The 22,338-nt window shown below is 45.3% G+C and overlaps 1 protein-coding gene across 1 annotated transcript in view; it reads right to left on the bottom strand.

The window, feature by feature from the left end:
- Positions 1 to 20,243, bottom strand: part of tpcn2 (two pore segment channel 2) — a 32,493-nt gene extending 12,250 nt beyond the window's left edge. Inside the window, exons 1-6 of the mRNA XM_079997900.1 lie at positions 19,996 to 20,243; positions 2,685 to 2,740; positions 1,376 to 1,452; positions 1,112 to 1,289; positions 444 to 560; positions 230 to 336 (exon numbers count right to left, since the gene is read on the bottom strand). Of these exons, the coding sequence (XP_079854026.1) occupies positions 230 to 336; positions 444 to 560; positions 1,112 to 1,289; positions 1,376 to 1,452; positions 2,685 to 2,740; positions 19,996 to 20,137 (677 nt within the window). The 5' untranslated portion in view covers positions 20,138 to 20,243. The remainder of the gene's footprint in view (positions 1 to 229; positions 337 to 443; positions 561 to 1,111; positions 1,290 to 1,375; positions 1,453 to 2,684; positions 2,741 to 19,995) is intronic.
- Positions 20,244 to 22,338: the final 2,095 nt, after the last annotated feature.

Here is a 22,338-nt window from a genome sequence, read left to right as displayed (position 1 = left end):
AGTGCGAGGGACGCCGTACCCTCGGTGTGCATTATCTCTGCGTTTGTAACATAGACTGTTATTGAAACGTAACCCATAACCTTCAAATTTGTCCGGTATTTTTATGACAGCGGTGTAAGAGTGCCAGATCCCAAATGCCAAACGTTACATCGTGCTGCTTTAACCCTTGAACTTTATCAGCTTTTTAAGGATCCGAGTGTTTGCACCATCAGATTGAAACATGTCGGACCTGGCGATCTCCGGCAGCGTCCTCTTGATGCACTTCAGCGTCTTTTTCATCAACGAGGAGTTTTGGAGGAGGAAGAACGGACGAATCAGACGCCGCACTCTGAGTTTCTGATGGAGGAAGGAAACAAAGATGGGTATCAGAACGCTGATATCAGACAGACTGTGTGTTAACTGACGAGACAGACAGACAGACAGTTGTCAGGACAGACAAGCACCTCGTCGCAGAGCATGCTGATGGACAGCACCCAGTCGATGGCGGAGGCCGACAGCACCACCATGTAGCCAATCAGCCACTTGCTCTTCCTGAACTCCTCCCAGCCAATCAGGTAGCTCTGAGGAGCCGCCACATCAACTTAAAGTGAGAATCCATTTGATTATGTTGTCAAACAAATCCGATATCTGATACTTATTTAGCTGCTACTTCATGAGAAACCTTCATTCAATGTATTTTGCGTTCTGCGTGTGCTGCTCCATATGCTGTTCCCATTGTTGGTGGCGGGGTCCGCCACACGAGCAAGAAGTGAAAGGCAACCGCGGTGAATTTGCTAAAGCAGCCTTACTAGTTGTGGTCAATAAACTGTGCATATGAACATTCATAAAAAAAAGAATAAAAACACATCCGAACCACTTCAAGTGTCCAAGAACAAAACGTATCAATGGATAAAAGGAAAGAAAAGAAAGTGACGTCTCGGCACCAAGACGAGCGGAAACCTGGATGCAAAGGAACTCTGGGGAACGCAGTGTCATCCACAACACAGAGCATCTGATGGACGGACACTTTGCCGCTCAACTCGTCCGGCGTTGATGCCAAACTGTGTTGGGATCTCTGTAACTGACTAACTGTCCGAGCGGAGATCCTGGAGGAGAACGTCCTGGTTCCTACCTTGACCGCCAGGTCCAGGCAGAAGACGCCGAGGCAGACGGCCTCCAGGCCCTCGGTGAGGCCGCAGGGCGGCTCCCACGGCGGGGGCCGCGACCGGGGGTCCGAGGAGATGGAGAGCGAGGACGGACGCTCCACGAAGGCCAGCAGCAGGACCGTGGCGATGGTCAGACCCAGACCCCTGAGGGGAGACACATGATGACGTCACAAGACTGAAGGTAGGAACATCCAGGAGCTCAGGTGATTGATGACGGCACTGGAACCCACCACTGGCAGATCCTGGAGTAGTAGCATCGATACAGACGTAGGGAGGCAGAGTCCACGCGGTGGTTGATTGATCGGTACTGCAGAGAGATATCAGCACTGACGGGCTGTTTCAGTCTTTTTCCATTTCATACCGTGGTTTCACATGCAGCGTGTTTGGAGTTGGGGCGTGGCGCCGGGTGCCTTCGCACGTTCACGGGTGTTTCTTTGGTTCTTATTCGTTTCGCCTTAATAATATACTGAAGCAAATTCAAAATACTGAACACAGAATCGGAAATGGAAATAGAATGAAGGATATCAGATTTGTATTCTTGGAAATGGAAAATACATAGAAATATATAAATATTAGGGGTGTAAGAGTTCACACAATGGAGGTTGGTTCAATACGACACAGTTGTGTCACGGTTCAGAACGTTTTTGATGCGGCAAAAAAGTAGAAATGCCAGAGAAATGTCCTTGATTGATTGACTCCGTTGTTTTATATGTAACTTAGTGTTTTTACTCAATTTTCAATGAGAAAAATCTATTAATGATTCTAGATTGACTTTATTGTCTCACAAAGTGGAACATTTGGATCCGCCCATTTCACGTTCCACATACAAAAAAAATACAAAGATGTTCGTAAATAAAAAACATACAGCAGGGTTCACAAACGCACCTATAGACAAACAGGAAAACAAACACGTCAAGAAAAGCAAAGATCGGCACAAATCCCTCCATCTAAACGAAGATGTGATATAAAATAATACAAAAACAGATTCAAAAGTGAACAATATTTAAATGACGGGATTTTGCACAGCAGCATAATAAACTACACTATCGAAGCCTGAGCTCTGAAAACATGTTCAAGTAAAAACAATATTAATTTAAAAAATGCATTCAACTATAATGAAAATAGTTCAAATGTTTATACTACAAAAATATCTTTCTTCTTTTAAGTGTTAACTAAACGTTCACAAAGTAAATAGTATTTACTACAACCCTCAACCCGGAGGTGCCGGTCGCAGGTAAGCCGAGCTGTTTAACGTCCCTAACGTCGTCAACAAATATCGCCATTATCCCAATATGAATTTGTTCAATTAAAAATGATACCGGTATCACCAACGGATGAGTCCAACGAATCGTTCGGTTTGTGGTGCGTACTGAACCAAGAGCCTCGGACCGAAACATATATATACATATATCATATCATATATCATATATGTACGAATAGGTTAATCGTTACACCCCAAATAAATCCGTAAAAAGGTGAAATTCATTGAAAACAGAGTGAACATACTGTTCTGTGTGATGATGCAGAGAGTGGACTCACCTGGATGGCGTCTTCGATGAAGACCACGGCTTGCTGCATGTACAGCTCTTCATCACCTGCGGGCGACAGCGACAGCAGCATGACTGACGCCACTGCGCATCAAACACGCTTTCAAGCAGGCTTCAAACACGCATCAAAAACGCATCAAACATGCTTCTAACACGCAGGTGGCAAACACGCTTCAAACACGCATCAAAAAGGCTTCAAACACGCATCAAAAAGGCTTCAAACACGCATCAAAAAGGCTTCAAACACGCTTTAAACACACAAAACATGCTTCAAACACGCTTCAAACATGCATCAAAACAATTTAAACACGCTCAGACACGCAGGCGACAAACACGCTCCAAACATGCTTCAAACACGCATCAAAAACCCTTCAAATACACCTCAAACACGCTTCAAACACGCATCAAAAAGGCTTCAAACATACTTCAAACACACATCAAAAAGGCTTCAAACATGCTTCAAACACGCATCAAAAACGCTTTAAACACACACAAAACATGCTTCAAACACACATCAAAAACGCTTGAAACAGGCATTAAAAGCGCTTGAAACACGCATCAAAAACGCTTGAAACACGCACCAAACATGCTTCACACACGCTTCAAGTACGCCTCAAACACCGATCAAACACAACAAACACGCTTCAAAGACGCTTCAAAGACGGTTCAAACACACACCAAACACGCTTCACACACGCTTCAAGTACGCTTCAAACACGCTCCAAACACGCAGGCGACAAAAACACTTCAACCACGCTTCAAACATGCAGGCAACTCACACCTAGACAACAAACACGCTTCAAACACGCAGCGACAAAAACACTTCCAACAGGCTTCAAACACACAGCGACAAACACACAGGCGACAGGAACTCTTCCAACACGCTCCAAACACGCAGCGACAAAAACACTTCCAACAGGCTTCAAACACGCAGCGACAAGAACTCTTCCAACACGCTTCAAACACACAGCGACAAAAACACTTCCAACACGCTTCAAACACACAGCGACAAAAACACTTCCAACACGCTCCAAACACGCAGCGACAAAAACACTTCCAACACGCTCCAAACACGCAGCGACAAAAACACTTCCAACAGGCTTCAAACACGCAGCGACAAAAACACTTCCAACAGGCTTCAAACACACAGCGACAAAAACACTTCCAACACGCTTCAAACACACAGCGACAAAAACACTTCCAACACGCTTCAAACACACAGCGACAAAAACACTTCCAACACGCTTCAAACACGCAGCGACAAAAACACTTCCAACACGCTTCAAACACACAGCGACAAAAACACTTCCAACACGCTTCAAACACACAGCGACAAAAACACTTCCAACACGCTCCAAACACGCAGCGACAAAAACACTTCCAACAGGCTTCAAACACGCAGCGACAAAAACACTTCCAACAGGCTTCAAACACGCAGCGACAAAAACACTTCCAACACGCTCCAAACACGCAGCGACAAAAACACTTCCAACACGCTTCAAACACACAGCGACAAAAACACTTCCAACACGCTTCAAACACACAGTGACAAAAACACTTCCAACAGGCTTCAAACACGCAGCGACAAAAACACTTCCAACAGGCTTCAAACACGCAGCGACAAAAACACTTCCAACACGCTTCAAACACGCAGCGACAAAAACACTTCCAACACGCTTCAAACACGCAGCGACAAAAACACTTCCAACACGCTTCAAACACGCAGCGACAAAAACACTTCCAACACGCTTCAAACACGCAGCGACAAAAACACTTCCAACACGCTTCAAACACGCAGCGACAAAAACACTTCCAACACGCTTCAAACACACAGCGACAAAAACACTTCCAACACGCTTCAAACACACAGCGACAAAAACACTTCCAACACGCTCCAAACACGCAGCGACAAAAACACTTCCAACACGCTTCAAACACGCAGCGACAAAAACACTTCCAACACGCTTCAAACACACAGCGACAAAAACACTTCCAACACGCTTCAAACACGCAGCGACAAAAACACTTCCAACACGCTCCAAACACGCAGCGACAAAAACACTTCCAACACGCTTCAAACACACAGCGACAAAAACACTTCCAACACGCTCCAAACACGCAGCGACAAAAACACTTCCAACAGGCTTCAAACACGCAGCGACAAAAACACTTCCAACAGGCTTCAAACACGCAGCGACAAAAACACTTCCAACAGGCTTCAAACACGCAGCGACAAAAACACTTCCAACACGCTCCAAACACGCAGCGACAAAAACACTTCCAACACGCTTCAAACACGCAGCGACAAAAACACTTCCAACAGGCTTCAAACACACAGCGACAAAAACACTTCCAACAGGCTTCAAACACGCAGCGACAAAAACACTTCCAACAGGCTCCAAACACACAGCGACAAAAACACTTCCAACAGGCTTCAAACACACAGCGACAAAAACACTTCCAACAGGCTTCAAACACGCAGCGACAAAAACACTTCCAACACGCTCCAAACACGCAGCGACAAAAACACTTCCAACAGGCTTCAAACACGCAGCGACAAAAACACTTCCAACACGCTTCAAACACGCAGTGACGGCAGATGAAAGCGCCGGCGGCGGCGGCGGCGGCAGCAGGACACGGGAAGCCAGGAGGCGTGGACTCCCCAGGAGAAGCTCCTGAGCAAACAGAGGGAGCGGCGAGCGGTTGGTCCCGGAGCCGTGAAGCTCCCGCTGCAGCAGAGCTCCTCACGAGGCTCCTGCTGTGTTTGCTCAGGCTGGAGGCAGCGTCTCAGAACAACGTCAACGGAAACTGTGGTTAACAGGTCAAACACCGTCAAACAGGAGAGCACAGAACAGTGCAGTAGTATACAGTAGTAGCATAGTATTGTAGTATTGTAGTATAGTATTAAAGTAGTGTAGTAGAGTATTGTAGTATCGTAATATAGTACTGTAGTATTGTTTAGTAGTATAGTATTGTGATATGGTATTGCAGCATAGTAGTATAGTATAGTAGTATTGTAGTAAAGTATAGTATTTCAGTATGGTGGGAAAGTATAGTATTGTACCATAGTAGTATAGTATTATAGTAGTATAGTATAGTAGTATTGTAGTAAATGATTGTATGACAGTATGGTGTAAAAATAAAGCATTGTAGCATAGTAGTATAGTATTATAGTAGTATTGTAGTAAAGTATAGTATTACAGTATGGTGGGAAAGTATAGTACTGTAGCATAGTAATATAGTATTATAGTAGTATAGTATAGTAGTAAAGAATAGTATAACAGTATGGTGGAAAAGTATAGTATTGTACCATAGTAGTATTGTATTATAGTAGTATAGTATAGTAGTATTGTAGTAAATTATAGTATTACAGTATGGTGGAAAAATATAGTATTGTAGCATAGTAGTATAGTATTATAGTAGTATAGTAGTATTGTAGTAAAGTATAGTATTACAGTATGGTGGGAAAGTATAGTATTGTAGCATAGTAGTATTGTATTATAGTAGTATAGTATAGTAGTATTGTAGTAAAGTATAGTATTACAGTATGTAGGGAAAGTATAGTATTGTAGCACAATAGTATAGTATAGTAGTATAGTATGGTATGGTATCGCACGTCAGGTTATGGATATCATAAGGAGATCTGGTTCAGTCCTGATATTTGTTTCCACAACAAGAGGAATAAGGAGGATGATTCAAGGCCGAGTGGGAAACAAGTTCAAGTTGCAGTGAATCACTTCACTACATGTGTACTACTATGTATATGTACTCCAGGTTTATGTACCAGGTTATTGTTCAGGTAGTAGGTTGGAAAGGACTCCAAATTAAATTATTAAATCAACAAAAAGTTTAACAAATCCAAACTGAATCCAATCTATGAATGTAAATTGAGAGCACTGGTGCAGTGACACCAAGTCACGCTTTTGGAAAAACTCGCTGTTCGCTTGTTTATTCAAAGTTTATTAATATTACATGAGGAGGGTGTCGGCACCAAACAAAGCCCCGCCCCCTGCTGGCTCGCTGTTTCTCACAGGAAGCCCCGCCCCCCACAGGCTACCTGATGCTCAGGAGAAGCCCCGCCCCCTGCTGGCTCGCTGTTTCTCACAGGAAGCCCCGCCCCCCACGGGCTACCTGATGCTCAGGAGAAGCCCCGCCCCCTGCTGGCTCGCTGTTTCTCACAGGAAGCCCCGCCCCCCACAGGCTACCTGATGCTCAGGAGAAGCCCCGCCCCCTGCTACATACATACGGCATTTGTTTGATTTGGAGTAATTTGCGCCTCCATAGGAGGAGGTAACATTAGTAACCACACGGCGGCTTCTCTCAATTCCATGCCACTACTATATTTGAACATTTTCACTTTTCATATTAATTTGTCTGAAATACTTTACATTCACGGCTGTAAACGGCTTTTTTCCTTCATATTATTCTTGTAACAAAGACGTCAAATTTGGCAAAGTCACAAAAAGAGTGAGACAGAGAGACAGAGACAGAGAGAGACAGAGACAGACTTTTTTTGATTTTTAAAACGTCTTTGTTTCAACATTTTCTCCAGTTCACAGTTGCAAACATTAAAAAAACACTTTGTTCAATAACAGAGTCCTACACGTTAAAAACAGACTGGAAGCACAGGTCGTCCTCCACCAGGGAACAGATGACATCATTAAAGCACCACAGCTTGATGACATCATCCAGACTCTTCATCAGTCTGTGAAAGTTAAAATGGATGCAGACTCTGGCCCTGACCAGCGCCACAAACACTTTCCCTAAAACACTTTCCTTTCCTCTCAGTTTGTTTCTTCTCGTGAGGTAAATCTTTGCTTCCCCTACTAAAAAGTTTAACAGTCGCCATTTCTCTGGGTTGGCCCTGTCTACTTAACCCAAAAATAAAAGCATTTTTGGACAACTCTTCCTCAAAGAGCTTAAAACTTTCCTTTAAAAGACTAAAAAGCTCTAAAAGTCTGTCACTCTCTGCAAAACAATGAAAAATGGACTCTGGCACTTTACAAAACCGACGTTCATCTCCATGTAGGACTCTCCATTGGAGGTCCTCCGTCCTTTTCTTGGAGGGAGCTTTGTACAAGCTCCTCCATCACGGCTCCTCCTGTCCCTCCATCTGTTGCCGTCTCCTCCAGACGGTGTCCTGACGCCTTTCCAGTCCCTTCCTGTTTAAAACCACGACACACTCTTTATAAAAAGCTTTCCCACTGACTGCCTGCAGGTCCAGTTCTGTCCAAAGTGCCTTGTGCAGCAGCTTCCCAGAGGATCCCTCCAGGTTGGGGGTCAGAGCCATCTCTGGGAAGGGATCCTCCGGGTTCGGCTCCTCCGCCCCTTCGCCGTACTCCTTCAGCCTCCTCCTCCACCTCTCGAGCACCAGGTGTATGATCCTGGTTGACCTCACCCCCAGCCACTCCGCCATGGCCTCGCCGTTCTGCAGATCGCTCCCTGCCGCCGCCACCACCACCTGCCTCAGGGTCAGGACCCCCGCCTCCCTCTGGATCCTGCTCAGTCCTGAAGTGGCCCCGTCCTGCACGTCCAGCCTGGCTCCTACGATCACCGGTTCCTCCAGGAGCCAGTGGAGGGAATCTGTGGCCTCCCTTCTCCTTTTCTTAAAAACACTCCAGGCTTTAAAAAGTTCCTGATAAAAACTGGGTAAGCCCGACGTGTTTAAAAGAACGTGTTTTGTGTCCATTAAAAACAACAAGCTGTCAAGTCCCATCCTCCCAGCCCGCCACATCCTTCCAAACGTTAAAGTACCCTGTTAAAAACTTCTGTAAAAACTGTAACCTAAAAGTTGCCACTCTGCTTTTGATGTCCACCACACCGTGCCCCCCTTCCTCTTTTGGCAGAAAGACATTTTCCTTCCTAACCCAGTGGAAGCCACCCCCCCCAAAAGAAGTCCATTAGCTCAGCCTGTATCTTCTTCACTAGCAGGTCCAGTGGTTGGACGCAGGCCACTCTGTGCCACAGCTGTGAGGCCACCAGGTTGTTAATGATGAGCGTCCTGCCCCTGTAGGACAGCTGTGGCAGTGCCCACCTCCATTTCCTTAGCTTGCCCTGTATCTTTCCTAAAAGCCCTTCCCAATTCTTCCCCACCATACTTCCGTTCCCTAAAAACACTCCTAAATACTTAAAACCATCCCTTCTCCACTGTAAGCCTCCTGGCAGTCCTGGGGACTCTCCAAACCCCCCCCTCCATCCGCCCACAGCCAACGCTTCACTTTTGCCCCAGTTGACTTTTGCCGCTGATATCAGCCCAAAATCCCTGACGGTCCCCTCCAGTTTGTTGACTTCATCCTCCTTCTTTATTAAAACAATGACGTCGTCTGCGTAGGCTGATAAAATGTGGCTCCTTTTAAGACCGTTTAAGAGCACACCCTCAATGTTTGTCCTTAATTTACACAACAATGGTTCGATTGCCAGAGAGTACAGCATCCCTGAGAGGGAGCAGCCCTGTCTCACCCCCCTACATACTTTAAAAGGGCCGCTCAGCCCTCCATTGATCTTCAGTACATTCTCAATGTCCTGGTACAAAACCTGGATCATGGCTATCAGACCAGGGCTGAAGCCGAAAGCCTCCAGAGTTTTCCAGAGGTAAAGGTGCTCAACCCGGTCAAAAGCCTTTTCCTGGTCTAACGAAACGAGCCCAGTTTATATGCCCAAAGAACTAGCGACGTCCAAAATATCAGGAATTAAGGACACATTGTCCAGAATAGACCTACGAGGCACACAGTACATTTGGTCCTGATGGACCACCAGGTCCATCACCTCCCTCAGCCTGTTGGCCAGCGCCCTCGACAGGATCTTATAGTCCGTGCACAGAAGGGACACAGGACGCCAGTTCTTGATCTCCTGCAAGTCTCCTTTCTTCGGTAGGAGAGTGATGACTGCCCTCCTGCAGCTGAATGGCAATAACTTATCTTTAAAACCTTAATTAAAAACCATTAAAAGATCCTCTCGCAACTCCTCCCAGAACTCTTTATAAAATTCCGCAGGAATCCCGTCGATGCCAGGGGCCTTACCCCCCTTCTAGCTCTGCAGGGCCGTGGAAAGATCCTGCAGGGTCAGAGGTTCCCCCAGCACTGCACTGATGTCTTCTGGGACCCTGGGCAGATTCCCACAAAAGGAGTGAAACAGTTATTTTTGTTCCTCGTACTCACTTTCGTACAGTTCTGTTAGAAGTTCACGGCTCATCTCCGGATCTCTTCCGGCCTCTTGGGCTCCTGTCCTGTTTCGATCTCAGGGCGTGAATGAACCTGCTCCGCCCGTTCCTCTTCTCCAGGCTAAAAAAGAACTTAGATGGTGCGTCCATCAGTGCTGCGCTCTGGAAGCGAGAGCGGACCAGCGCCCCCTGCGCCTTGGTGCCTGCTAGGTCTGCGAGAGCAGCTCTTTTACATTACATTACATTACATTTAGTCATTTAGCAGACGCTTTTATCCAAAGCGACTTACAAGGGAGAATAACATTCAAGCTACAGACTTTTAGACTTGAGATCCTTAATATGATCACGATTTCCAGTGGGTTCCACTACAATCTGTAACTCCACAATGTCAGTCTCCAGATCCCTCATAGATCTGGTGATGTCCTGTGTGACATTGAGATGTACTTTCGACAGAGCTGCTCTATCTCCCTCTTCCCATAGTCCCACCACAGTCTTAAGGAGTTAAAATCCTGCTTCCTGCTCCTAAACCCTTCCCAAAAAAACCTAAAAGCATCCTTAAAGTTGGAGTCACAAAATAGGGTAGTGTTAAAATGACAATATGCAATTTTGGGCTTTACATTGGCGATAAAAACACGGCTAACAACCAGAGAGTGGTCAGTAAAACCAACAGGCACCATTCTACATTCCTCGAAAATGTTAAAATGATGCTTAAAACAGCAAAACCGGTCCAGTCCAGCCAACGACAAAAAGGTGCCTCTGCAGTGCACCCAGGTGTACTGCCTTCTATCCCCGTTGGTGCTCCTCCACACGTCTGTCAGCGCATTCACATTTGAGAGCAGCCTCATGTCGTTCTGTGATGCTCTGTAAGGCTCACAGTGGTTCCTGTCTAAAAGGTCGTTCTCAGTGCACTTCAAATCTGTAAAATCCTAAAAACAAAAACTCCTCAGTGTGAACTTTGCCTAAAACACCATTTAAAACTTGTAGAAAAGTAACTCTTTGTGGTCCTGTGGTGGGAGCGTACACCTTTATAACTAACTTATAGTGCTCAAATGTTGCCCTCACCCCCATCAGTCTACCCTCCACCACCTCCTCCACCTCAAAGGATGCTGGGGAAAAGCTCTTAGAAAAGAGAAGAGCCCCCCCCCGCTGGTGGTGCTCTTGTGACTAAGCACCACCCCCCCCTCCCTCTTCCAGTCAGCCTCATTGACAGAGTCGCTGTCAGTCTCCTGCACCAACAACACATCCACCCTCTTCTGCTCCATCAGCTCGTACAGCAGAGACCTAGCTGCGTCTCTCGCCCCGTTCGCATTCAGCGTGCTGACGTTAAAGTCACTCATTGCAACGGAAAGAAGAATCAGCCAGAACAGCGGCACCACCTACACCTCATCATCATCATCATCATCATCATCATCATCTTCATCATCATGATCATCTTCCCTGTTGTTCAGCTCCTTCCTGATTCTTTGCACCATCTTCTTGAGGCTGTACACCTCCTGGTCCGTAAACCCGCCTCTCCCCTCGCTCCTCATCTGTTGCTGGGCAGCGTTTGCCAACAGCTCCTTATCTGAGAAGTAGTCCTCCATCTTTATCCTCCACCTTTATCCCTTTTACTTTCTTAGTTCTGTGCAGAAACACTTTTATTTTGCCCACACTGTAACTTTTTTTGCCCTTTTTCTTCTTGACGCCTAGAAAAACTTGCCCCTCACTGTCTGCAGCAGAGTCCTCCTCCATCCAGGACTCTGACTCTGAGCCTCCCTGCTCCACCTCCTGTCTTGCCTTCCCCTGGCTTGCTGTCCCTCTCTTCGCCTGAGAGTCTCCTCCCATTTTATTTGACTTCCTCTTTAGATGAGGGACTCTCAACCGATCGTCCTCATCCCCCATTTCAAAATCACTTCCTTCCAGTGCTTCCTCCTCCCCAGCTACGTCGCCTGCACTCTTTTCTTGTTGTTCTGTAGCTTTCTTTCCCTCACCTGTCCCCTCCTGTCCCCCCACACCCACCTGCCTATCTTCTGGACCCTCCTCCTCCTCCTCCTCCTCCTCCCGTCCTTCCACCTTTACCTGCCTGCTTTCCAGACCCTCACCTGCCCCCCCCGTGTCTCCACGCTCACCTGGCTGTGCTGTCGACCTCCACCTGTTCCCTCCTGTGGCTCCACATTCCCCTGTCTTCCTCCCCCCTTTTTTTCCTGCCCCTCAGCTGCCCCCTCCTGTGCTCCCTTGTCCACCTGCTTTTCCTTATCCCGCCCCTCACCTGTCTCCTCCTGTGCCCCCACCTTCACCTGTTTCTTCCCTTTTCCTTCTTGCCCTCCACCTGTCTCCTCCTGTGCCCCCACCTTCACCTGTCTTTCCCCTACCTCCTTTTGGCCCTCACCTGTCTCCCCCTGTGCCCCCTCCTTCACCTGTTCTCCCCCTTCTTGACCCCCAACTGCCCCCTCCTGTGCCCCCACCTTCGCCTGCTTTTCCCCTTTCTTACCCTCACCTGCCCCCTCCTGTGCTCCCTCCTTCGCCTGTCCACCCTTCTGCCCCTCACCTGTCTCGCCGCCTGCCTTCTTCCCTGGACACGCCCTGACCTAGTGTCCCTCTCCACCGCACCCAAAGCACTTGGTGGTGTCAGTGTTGACAAACACCACATAGTCAAACTCATCCGGCCTGATTTTAAATGCTACGTTCAGCTCCGCAGCCCTGTTGTTCAACACCATCAGGACGTGTCTCCTGTGCGACACCACCTGCTTCAGCAGCGGCGACTTGCACCCCGATGGGACTTTAACCGGCAACACCACCTTCCCGTGCCTCGCCAGTTCCCTAGTGAGGGTCTTGTCTTCAATAAACGTTCGTCAGGTTCACCCTCTTCGCCGGTGTGGAGAGAGGCAGGACGGGAACAAACATTTCGTTCACCGTAACGCCGCTCGCCACCACCGCGTTCACCTTGTCCACACTATCCAGGAAGATGACCACCGCGCTGTTCATCCGCGCTGCGGACACAACGCTGCTGTAGCCGACAGCCTTCCCCACTGCCAGGCTGCAGTCCTCCACCCAGACGGAGGAAGACACGGGCAACTTAATGCCGTGCTTCCTCGTTAGCTTGGTGAGGTCCGACATGGCTGCGGACCCGCACCACCAACACCACCCGCTGTGTACACACCCTCCAACCAGTAGAGACAAAAACTAACACCGTCACCAACAAATAGTTATAAACATACAATTGATAGAAAAGTTAGAGAGAAACTCACTCACTCCACCAAACACTCGCACGCTCCGCTCGCTCACACCTTCAACCACTCAGAGAGAGAGAGAGAGAGAGAGACAGACACAGAGAGACAGAGAGACAGAGAGACAGAGACCGAGAGAGTGATACAGAGAGAGACAGAGGGACAGAGACCGAGAGAGTGATACAGAGAGAGACAGACACAGAGAGACAGAGAGACAGAGACAGAGAGTGAGACAGAGAGAGAGACAGAGAGACAGAGACAGAGAGTGAGACAGAGAGAAAGAGAGAGACAGACAGAGAGAGAGAGAGACAGACACAGAGAGACAGAGAGAGAGAGTGAGACAGAGAGAGAGAGACAGTGAGAGAGACAGACAGAGAGACAGACAGAGAGATTTGGTGAGAAGCTGAATGTTAAACATATTTTCATCCCTTGTTCCAGATATTTATATTGAGTCAAATTTTTCCATCTAGCAGTGCTGCTGCTCACAGGCTGTCAAGGTGACTCAACACACACACACACACACCAGTTGGAACACCTCAGTAATGTAAAGCATGTTCTTCAGTTGACTGAGTGACTAATGTGACTCAGGGTTATTCCACTGAAATGATCACAAACCACATGGAACTGGAGACAGTTTTTCTGTCAGTATTAGTATTATTCAGTAAAACGCAGTATAACGCAGTATTACTCAGCGCCAAAATGTAAGTCACAAAAACTGCAGAATTATCTAATATTTCAAGTGGAACAGTCAAAAATTAGAACACCATTTGCCAAACATGAGGTGAGGTGGAGGCAGTGACTCCATCAGACTCTGAAGGTGTCCTGTGGTATCTGGCACCAAGACGTTAGCAGCAGATCCTTTAAGTCCTGGAAGTTGGAGGTGGGGCCCCCATGGATCAGGCTTGTTGTTCCAGCACATCCCACAGATGCTCCGTCGGATCGGACCCTGACCCCACCCATTCACATGATGTAGAAGAAAAGGTGATTCATCAGACCTCCACCTTCTTCCATTGCTCCATGGTCCAGTTGTGACGCTCACGTGTCCATTGTAGGTGCTTTCAGGGGTGGACAGGGGTCAGCATGGACACTGTGAGCTCCCATACGCAGCAAGCTGCCATGCACTGTGTGCTCTACACCTTTCTATCATAGCAACATCCACTTTTTCACCACTTTGTGCTGCAGTAGTTCTTCTGTGGCATCGAACCAGACGGACTAGACTTGACTCCCCACGTGCATCAATGAGCCTTGGGCCCCGTGACCCTGTGGCCGGTTCAGCGCTCGTCCTTCCTTGGACACTTTTGGTAGTAACCACTGCACAGCGGGAACAGCCACAAGACCTGTGCTTGTGGAGATGCTCTGACCCAGTCGTCCAGCATCACAATGTGCTCCTTGTCAAAGTGGCTCAGATCCTTACGCTGCTTCAACACATCAACTTCAACAACTGACTCTTCACCTGCTGCATCATATATATATCATATATAACACTATATATATAATAATAATATATAACAGTGTATATATAATAATAATATATAACAGTATATATGCATAATTGGACTGGATACGTCAGCTCACTCTCTCTTCCCCGCCAGCAGGGTTTTGGGTTCTATTAGACTTTCTTTACACCTTACATTTTGCCTACACTACACTTTTATACACCCATGCTCCTCGCACCACCTCTCGGAGCTCCACAGTACTTAGGGCCCCGGGACGTGGGCCTGGTAGTGCCCCCTTCCGGAGCACTTCATCACGGTGGCCCCCGAGTCGCAGGCCTCCCTCATGTTGACAACAACCCCCCCGGCCAGGGCAGACACGCAGGCCTTCCCAGTGCCTCCACGGCCCTGCTGGGCCCTCTTCTCGTCAGGGCTGAAGATGTTCAACAATCGCCCGTAAATGTATCTGTCATGGAGGGAGCGCTTCCGCAGCGCCACAGGGGGATTGAATCTCCAACCCAGCGACGGGTTAAACCCGCTCACCAAATGGCTCACTGGGGAGCTGCTGGATTATGTCGAGAAGGTCAGAGCAGTTCACGTCAACTACCCAACGGCCGGAGTGGACATGGCGTGGCAACGGTTGAATTAATTTCATGGCTCACCAGAGGCCATCGAGCGGTCACTCTTTGCAAGGCTAGCACCTTGACTTGTGGCACGGTGGCGCAGTGCATTGCACTGCTGCCTCACAGCAAGAAGGTCCTGGGTTCGATTCCCGCCTGGGGCGCTGTTGGCACCGTGCTCCGGTGGGTTATCTCCCAAACAGGAGCCTTTCTGTGTGGAGTTTGCATGTTCTCCCCGTGCTCACATGGGGTTTCCTCCACCTCACGTCAGTAAGGACCCCCACCCAAAACATGCACCCATCATGGTCTGACCAGCAATGGACAATTATCACCTGGTCCCCGGGCGCGTCCACGTATGCTGCCCACTGCTCCTGGCTGTGCCCCCGGAGGAAGGACAAGCCAGGATGGTTCAAAAGCAGAGAATCCATTTCACCGGCCACCATCAAAAGCATGTGTGTGTGCAAGCATGTGTTGTAGTGTGGTGTGTTGCGTGACTAATAAAGACTGTTTCTTCTTCTTTCTTCCCGGAGATCCAGGATAGGGACTTCAGGCAGTTGGGGCACGTCGCAGACCGGCTCTGTGAAATAGAGTCGCTCCGGCATCAGAGGCACATGGCTGGCCTCAGCTTCCTCGACTCAGCAAAAGGGAGGTGACCCATGGCAAAGAAACTCCCATGCAACCCCCAAGAGGCATGGACCATCCAAGGCACAGACTACAAATGGACGCACAATGTGTCATACCCGCCTTTCTCTTTCTTCGTGGTAAGGCAAGCGGAATTGCGTTTGGACCCCGGTTTTCCCCTCTGGGATACTAGGGCCACAGCCCCCAAGGCTGAACATTGTATATATACTGTGTATATACGGTATGTAGTGGCAATCGAACAACAACAAAAAGCCACTTGAAGGAATTTGCTGAATTTCCAGTCAGTGTTGTTGCAAAAAATGAGATCTGCCATGGACTATGTGTTTGAAAATGTATACATAGATTAAAGAACACCTACAATAGCTGGGTGTACTACCTGAATGAGATATTATATATATTTATATATATATATATATATATATATATATGCAGCAATCTGAGAAACTTAAAGATTTCTTCAACCTCATAAACTATGTTTTGTACACTAGCGAACAGTGCATTGTGTCTGGACCACTTCCCTCCCCCTGTTTTGGCGATTATTAAGCTGATGACTGCTGGCACCTGCACATCTGGCTGAAGGGCTCATGCTGCAACAGAGGCATCCCCTACGTGGACAACTTCACCTCCTTGTACAATAGGACGGATCTTTTTAAGGACGATCGCCTCCATCCAAACCATGCAGGATCTCGTCTCTTATCTTTGAACATTGGACTCACTGTGCTCAATGCATTCGCCACCTGACGCTCAGTGAGTCCATGTCCCAATCATCACAATCCCACTCCTGCACTATACACTATTCCTGTGATCATCAACAATAGACATAATCCTCATAAACACCAACAGCGTTTTTCTTGCACAAGTTATTATAAGCCTGAAATGATGATATAATAATTACATTTACATTACATTACATTTAGTCATTTAGCAGACGCTTTTATCCAAAGCGACTTACAATTATTCAAACACCGACGGACGCAGCCATCAGGAGCAATTAGGGGTTAAGTGTCTTGCTCAAGGACACTACAGCCTGCTAGCAGGAGGAGCCTGGGATCCAACCAGCAACCTTTAGATCACTAGACCACCAGCTCTACCCCCTGAGCTACCATCTCCTGAGCTACCAATAATAATAACACCAAATCACCAAACAAGTTTCAGGTTGCCAGTGTGTATACTGTATATATACAGTATACTGTAAGCCGTCTTGTGACTCTGGGCAAGTTTTATTTAACCCACACACTTTTAAATCCAGAAATGGCCTGAGGTTGATGCATTTAAACGTCAGAAGTCTATGCAAACAATTGAAATACATCACCTGAGAACTTCTGTATCACAGACTGACCGGGACATCCTGGTTCTGACAGAATCCTGGCTCAAGCAGAGTATACATAATACTGAGGTTTCCTACATAACCATCATTTGTACAGAAGAGAAAGTTGGAAGAGCGGATGGTGTCGTCATTTATGTGAAGTCATGTTGGTCTGTTGCTGTTTTAATGGCTGTCACATAACCCCCGTTCCTTCAAATGTATTGCTCTGAAAGTTAACCTATCGATAAAAAATTCAGTTGATGCGGTGGGTGTTTACAGACCACCCTCAGCTGTTCTAGTGCAGTGAATAAATGATCAGACTTACTTGCTCAGTACAATAACTCAGAGATGATGCTTTGAGGTGACTTTAACCTTTCAACTGGTTGACGAACGGTTCAAACACTTTAAAAGAGATGTGTGACAACCTCAATCTGTCCCAGCTGATCGATGGTCTGATCAGACCTCAGTTGAAGGGCCATTCAACATCAACATTAATACTGATTCTGTCCAATAAGAAGGACAAAATGACCGCCTCTGGAGCTTTTGCACTCGGCATTCGTGAGCACTGTCCTCTAACCTGTGTTAGATGAAGCTCAAAGATTGTAATCAAAAGAAATTTAAAAACTAGGTGACCTCAGTTACCTTGCTGACAGTGATATACATCAAATCTGAAATACCAGATGTAGAAGTGTCCTGGGAATATTTGACAAAGTCATAACTCACTATGACTGATAAATATGCACCTTTTAAAAAGCTTAGGGTTAAAGACAGATCAAGCCCCTGGTTCTCCACAGAACCATCAATGATGTTCAAGACGAGGGACAAAGCCTGGGCTCTAGCAAAGGCGGAGAAGCAACCCACTGGCTTAATAAATGCACATCCTCCTTGAGAAAAAGCCAATGGAAAGCAGTAAACAGAAACAAAAACAAATCCTTGAAACGGTTCCTTCTCTTGAATGACTGCTTGATAACCAAGACAGAGATCTGCCTTCAACACACATCCAACTCCCGCTGGACGTCTGTAAGAGGTGGTCAACTCAGGCTCCTTGGTCCCTCCTTAAAGCCTAGCTCTCAGTTCACCCTACAAGCCTCCACGTCCTCTGTTGTCAAGGAGCCACTTCAATCCATCCAATGCAGGAAAGCAACTGGAGAGGATGAACTACACCCTTATTTTCTAAAGCTCTGTGCCCCATTTATAACTGAACTAATGACATTTATTTTTCATCTTTCTATCTCTACTGGAGTTGTCCCTTTGGTTTGGAAATCTGCTCATGTAGTCCTGTTGCATAAGGGTGGTGATAAAAATGACCTGAATAGCTATCGACCATTAGTTAATAATGATCTCAAATCAATCCCCGAAGGAACTGTGTGTTAAGCCCACACCAACCTGGTTTGGGAGTTAAACATGGTACGACCCTTGCTACCACCTGGTTTCTGCTGTTGACCAAGAGAAATATTGTGCTGCCCTGTTTGTCCATCTATGGAAAGCATTCAACAGCGTTGACCACGCCCTGCTCCCACAGAGGCTTTGTGATATTGGTTTTGACTATAAATCCTAGCAATGGTTTCAGGACAACCTGTCTCATAGGCAGCAACGTGTGATTTGGGGAAATGACAGCTCAGTATTTTTGCCGCTGTCAAAAGGCGTTCCACAAGGTTCGATATTGGGTCCCACCTTGTTCACAATTCATATCAAGAATATAACATCCTTTATAACAAATTGCAATTCCCATCTTTATGAGGATGATACAGTTCTGTATTGCTTTGCTGATGCTGCACACCTAGACAATGAAATCCTACAACAAGCCTTTTCAAATTTAAATTTTAAATAAATATTCAACTCGCTCAGGGATTAAAAAAAAAAGTGCTTTTAGCTTCTGTGCTCCACACACTTGAAACAGTTTACAACACAAATTGAAACTGGACACAATTATACCTACGGCTCGATTCTGGTCCATGATTGCAAAGTGCTCCGCCCATGAACAGTGTTTGACCGTGTTCTGTTGCTGTTTGTGTTTGCTCTCTCATTGGTTGTTTGTGTGTATTTAACCAGTTATTCAGATGTACAATTTATTCTGAGTACTCTTGTCATCATTGTAAATGGCGGCGTGCGCTCAAGGATTTTTCATAAATAAATAAAGGTTGAATGATATAAAAAACAAGCTCGTAACTGTGAAACAGAACAAAAAACAGGCGAGGACATGCCAAAACCCCAGCCCAGAAGCACACGCATGCACAGCTGACAAACTCTGTTGCTTCCCACATCCCAACTCTCCAGGTGTTCACCTGTGACTCCTCTGTCGGCTTCCTACCACTGTGATGACCTGCCTACGCCCTCTGCTGGGCAGGTGGAGTAGCAACAGACAAATGCACACAACTTACCACACACAACATATTGGCTAACACAGTATACTCTGCATAGATACAGTATATACAGTGTATATACTGTATCTATACACTGTATATATAGTATATGTACAGTGTATATACTGTATATACAGTATACATACAGTGTATATACTGTTTATGTACAGTATACTGTTAACATACAGTATATACACTGTACATATATGCAATATATATACAGTGTATATACTGTGTATATATACAGTATATACACACTATATATGCTGTATGTATATACTGTATACATACAGTATACTGTATATATACACAGTATACTTACTGTATATACATAATTTATATATATATATATATATATATATATATCTATATATATATATATCAAACCGTTTTACACGTGTTCTTTTTTGTTTATACAAACGCATTTAAAACAACAAAATAATAAATATGTACGATTCCTTCGAGGACCGCCATTGAGCCGCGAACCACACATTGGGAACCCCAGCATTACGACGCAAACCTTGCCGTAAGAACCTCTGAACCCCGATCAGTAGCACCAAGGACCAGGACTCACCCTCCCCGGGTCCGCCACACCGTCCCGGGTCCCCAGGCTCTCGGTCCGCCGCCCCGGCTCCGGGCCCCGTGGCCCCGGGCTCACAGTCCGCCCCGGAGCCGTAGTCCTGCGGAGCGGAGCCCAGCAGCCGCTCCGCCTCCATCCGGGAAGAGAAGCGGGAGAATCGGCTTCAACACGGGCTGGAGGTCCGGGAGGAGACGGGGGTCTGCGGGGAGACACCGAGACCCTGCCGGGTTAGACCATGAAGGAGCTGGAGCCGCTGAGGACTGATGTTCCTCCAGTTCCAGAGGGAAACCAGAAGAGGAAATAAACGTGTTTTTAGGAAACTCCCTGAGCTCCTCCTCCTGGTCAGCTCTACACCCACTGCACTGCTCCACCTGCACAACCCACACATGCACCAAGTTTGTCAAGTAAATAAACACATTCATTGAATTTGTAAATTAAATAAACACATGCATTAAGTTTGTAAAGGTAATAAACACATTCATTGAATTTGTGAATTAAATAAACACATGCATTAAGTTTGCAAAGGAAATAAACACATGAATTAAGTCTGTAAAGGAAATAAACACATGCACCAAGTTTGTAAAGGAAATAAACACATGCACCAAGTTTGTAAAGGAAATAAACACATGCACCAAGTTTGTAAAGGTAATAAACACATTAATTGAATTTGTAAATTAAATAAACACATGCATGAAGTTTGTAAAGGTAATAAACACATTAATTGAATTTGTAAATTAAATAAACACATGCATTAAGTTTGTAAAGGAAATAAACACATTCATTACGTTTGCAAAGGAAATAAACACATGTATTAAGTTTGCAAAGGAAATAAACACATGCAGCAAGTTTGTAAAGGAAATAAACACATGCAGCAAGTTTGTAAAGGAAATAAATACATTCATTGAATTTGTAAAGGAAATAAACACATGTATTAATTTTGCAAAGGAAATAAACACATGCACCAAGTTTGTGAAGGAAATAAACTCATTAATTGAATTTGTAAATTAAAAAAACACATGCATTAAGTTTGTAAAGGTAATAAACACATTCATTGAATTTGTGAATTAAATAAACACATGCATTAAGTTTGCAAAGGAAATAAACACATGAATTAAGTCTGTAAAGGAAATAAACACATGCACCAAGTTTGTAAAGGAAATAAACACATGCACCAAGTTTGTAAAGGAAATAAACACATGCACCAAGTTTGTAAAGGTAATAAACACATTAATTGAATTTGTAAATTAAATAAACACATGCATGAAGTTTGTAAAGGTAATAAACACATTAATTGAATTTGTAAATTAAATAAACACATGCATTAAGTTTGTAAAGGAAATAAACACATTCATTACGTTTGCAAAGGAAATAAACACATGTATTAAGTTTGCAAAGGAAATAAACACATGCAGCAAGTTTGTAAAGGAAATAAACACATGCAGCAAGTTTGTAAAGGAAATAAACACATGCACCAAGTTTGTAAAGGAAATAAACACATAAACCACGTTTGTAAAGGAAATAAACACATGCACCAAGTTTGTAAAGGAAATAAACACATGTATTAAGTTTGTAAAGGAAATAAATACATTCATTGAATTTGTAAAGGAAATAAACACATGTATTCATTTTGCAAAGGAAATAAACACATGCACCAAGTTTGTGAAGGAAATAAACTCATTAATTGAATTTGTAAATTAAAAAAACACATGCATTAAGTTTGTAAAGGAAATAAACACATGCACCAAGTTTGTAAAGGAAATAAACACATGTATTGATTTTGCAAAGGAAATAAACACATGTGTTACGTTTGTAAAGGAATTGAACACGTGCATTGGATCTGTAAGGGAAATAAACACATGTATTCAGTTTGTAAAGGAAATTAACACATGCATAGAATTGTTAAATAAAGGGGTGAATATAACTTTTAAAAGGGAAGGAAATCTATCTGTTTTGACCAGATGCAAAGCTGAAAATGAAATGATGGAAAGCACTAAATCCTATTTCTCAAGCATTTTTCTATTTTCCCAATTATTTTTAATCATTGCTTGACATTACTGCATTGTGTCATTTAGCAGAGGGCTTTGTCCAAAGCCACTTACATGAATGGTATGGGGGAAGGCGACATACAAAACAAGGTGATAGTAACCTGTAACAAGGGGAAAAACACAGTAAAATGGGTTTGTTCAATGGGAGTGATTTTTATTTGAGCTATTTAATCTTTTATTGATGTGCTTGCCATTATTACTGATTCTTTATTTTGAAGGTCCTTGAATGTTGAAGCTGTGAAGCAATAAAGAAAGGACACATTAGACACACTGACCATGGCAAAGCCCTCCT

Source organism: Zeus faber, assembly GCF_960531495.2.
Source record: "Zeus faber genome assembly, chromosome: 3".
NCBI classification, from domain to species: domain Eukaryota; kingdom Metazoa; phylum Chordata; class Actinopteri; order Zeiformes; family Zeidae; genus Zeus; species Zeus faber.
This window is presented reverse-complemented; position numbering and strand designations above follow the sequence as displayed.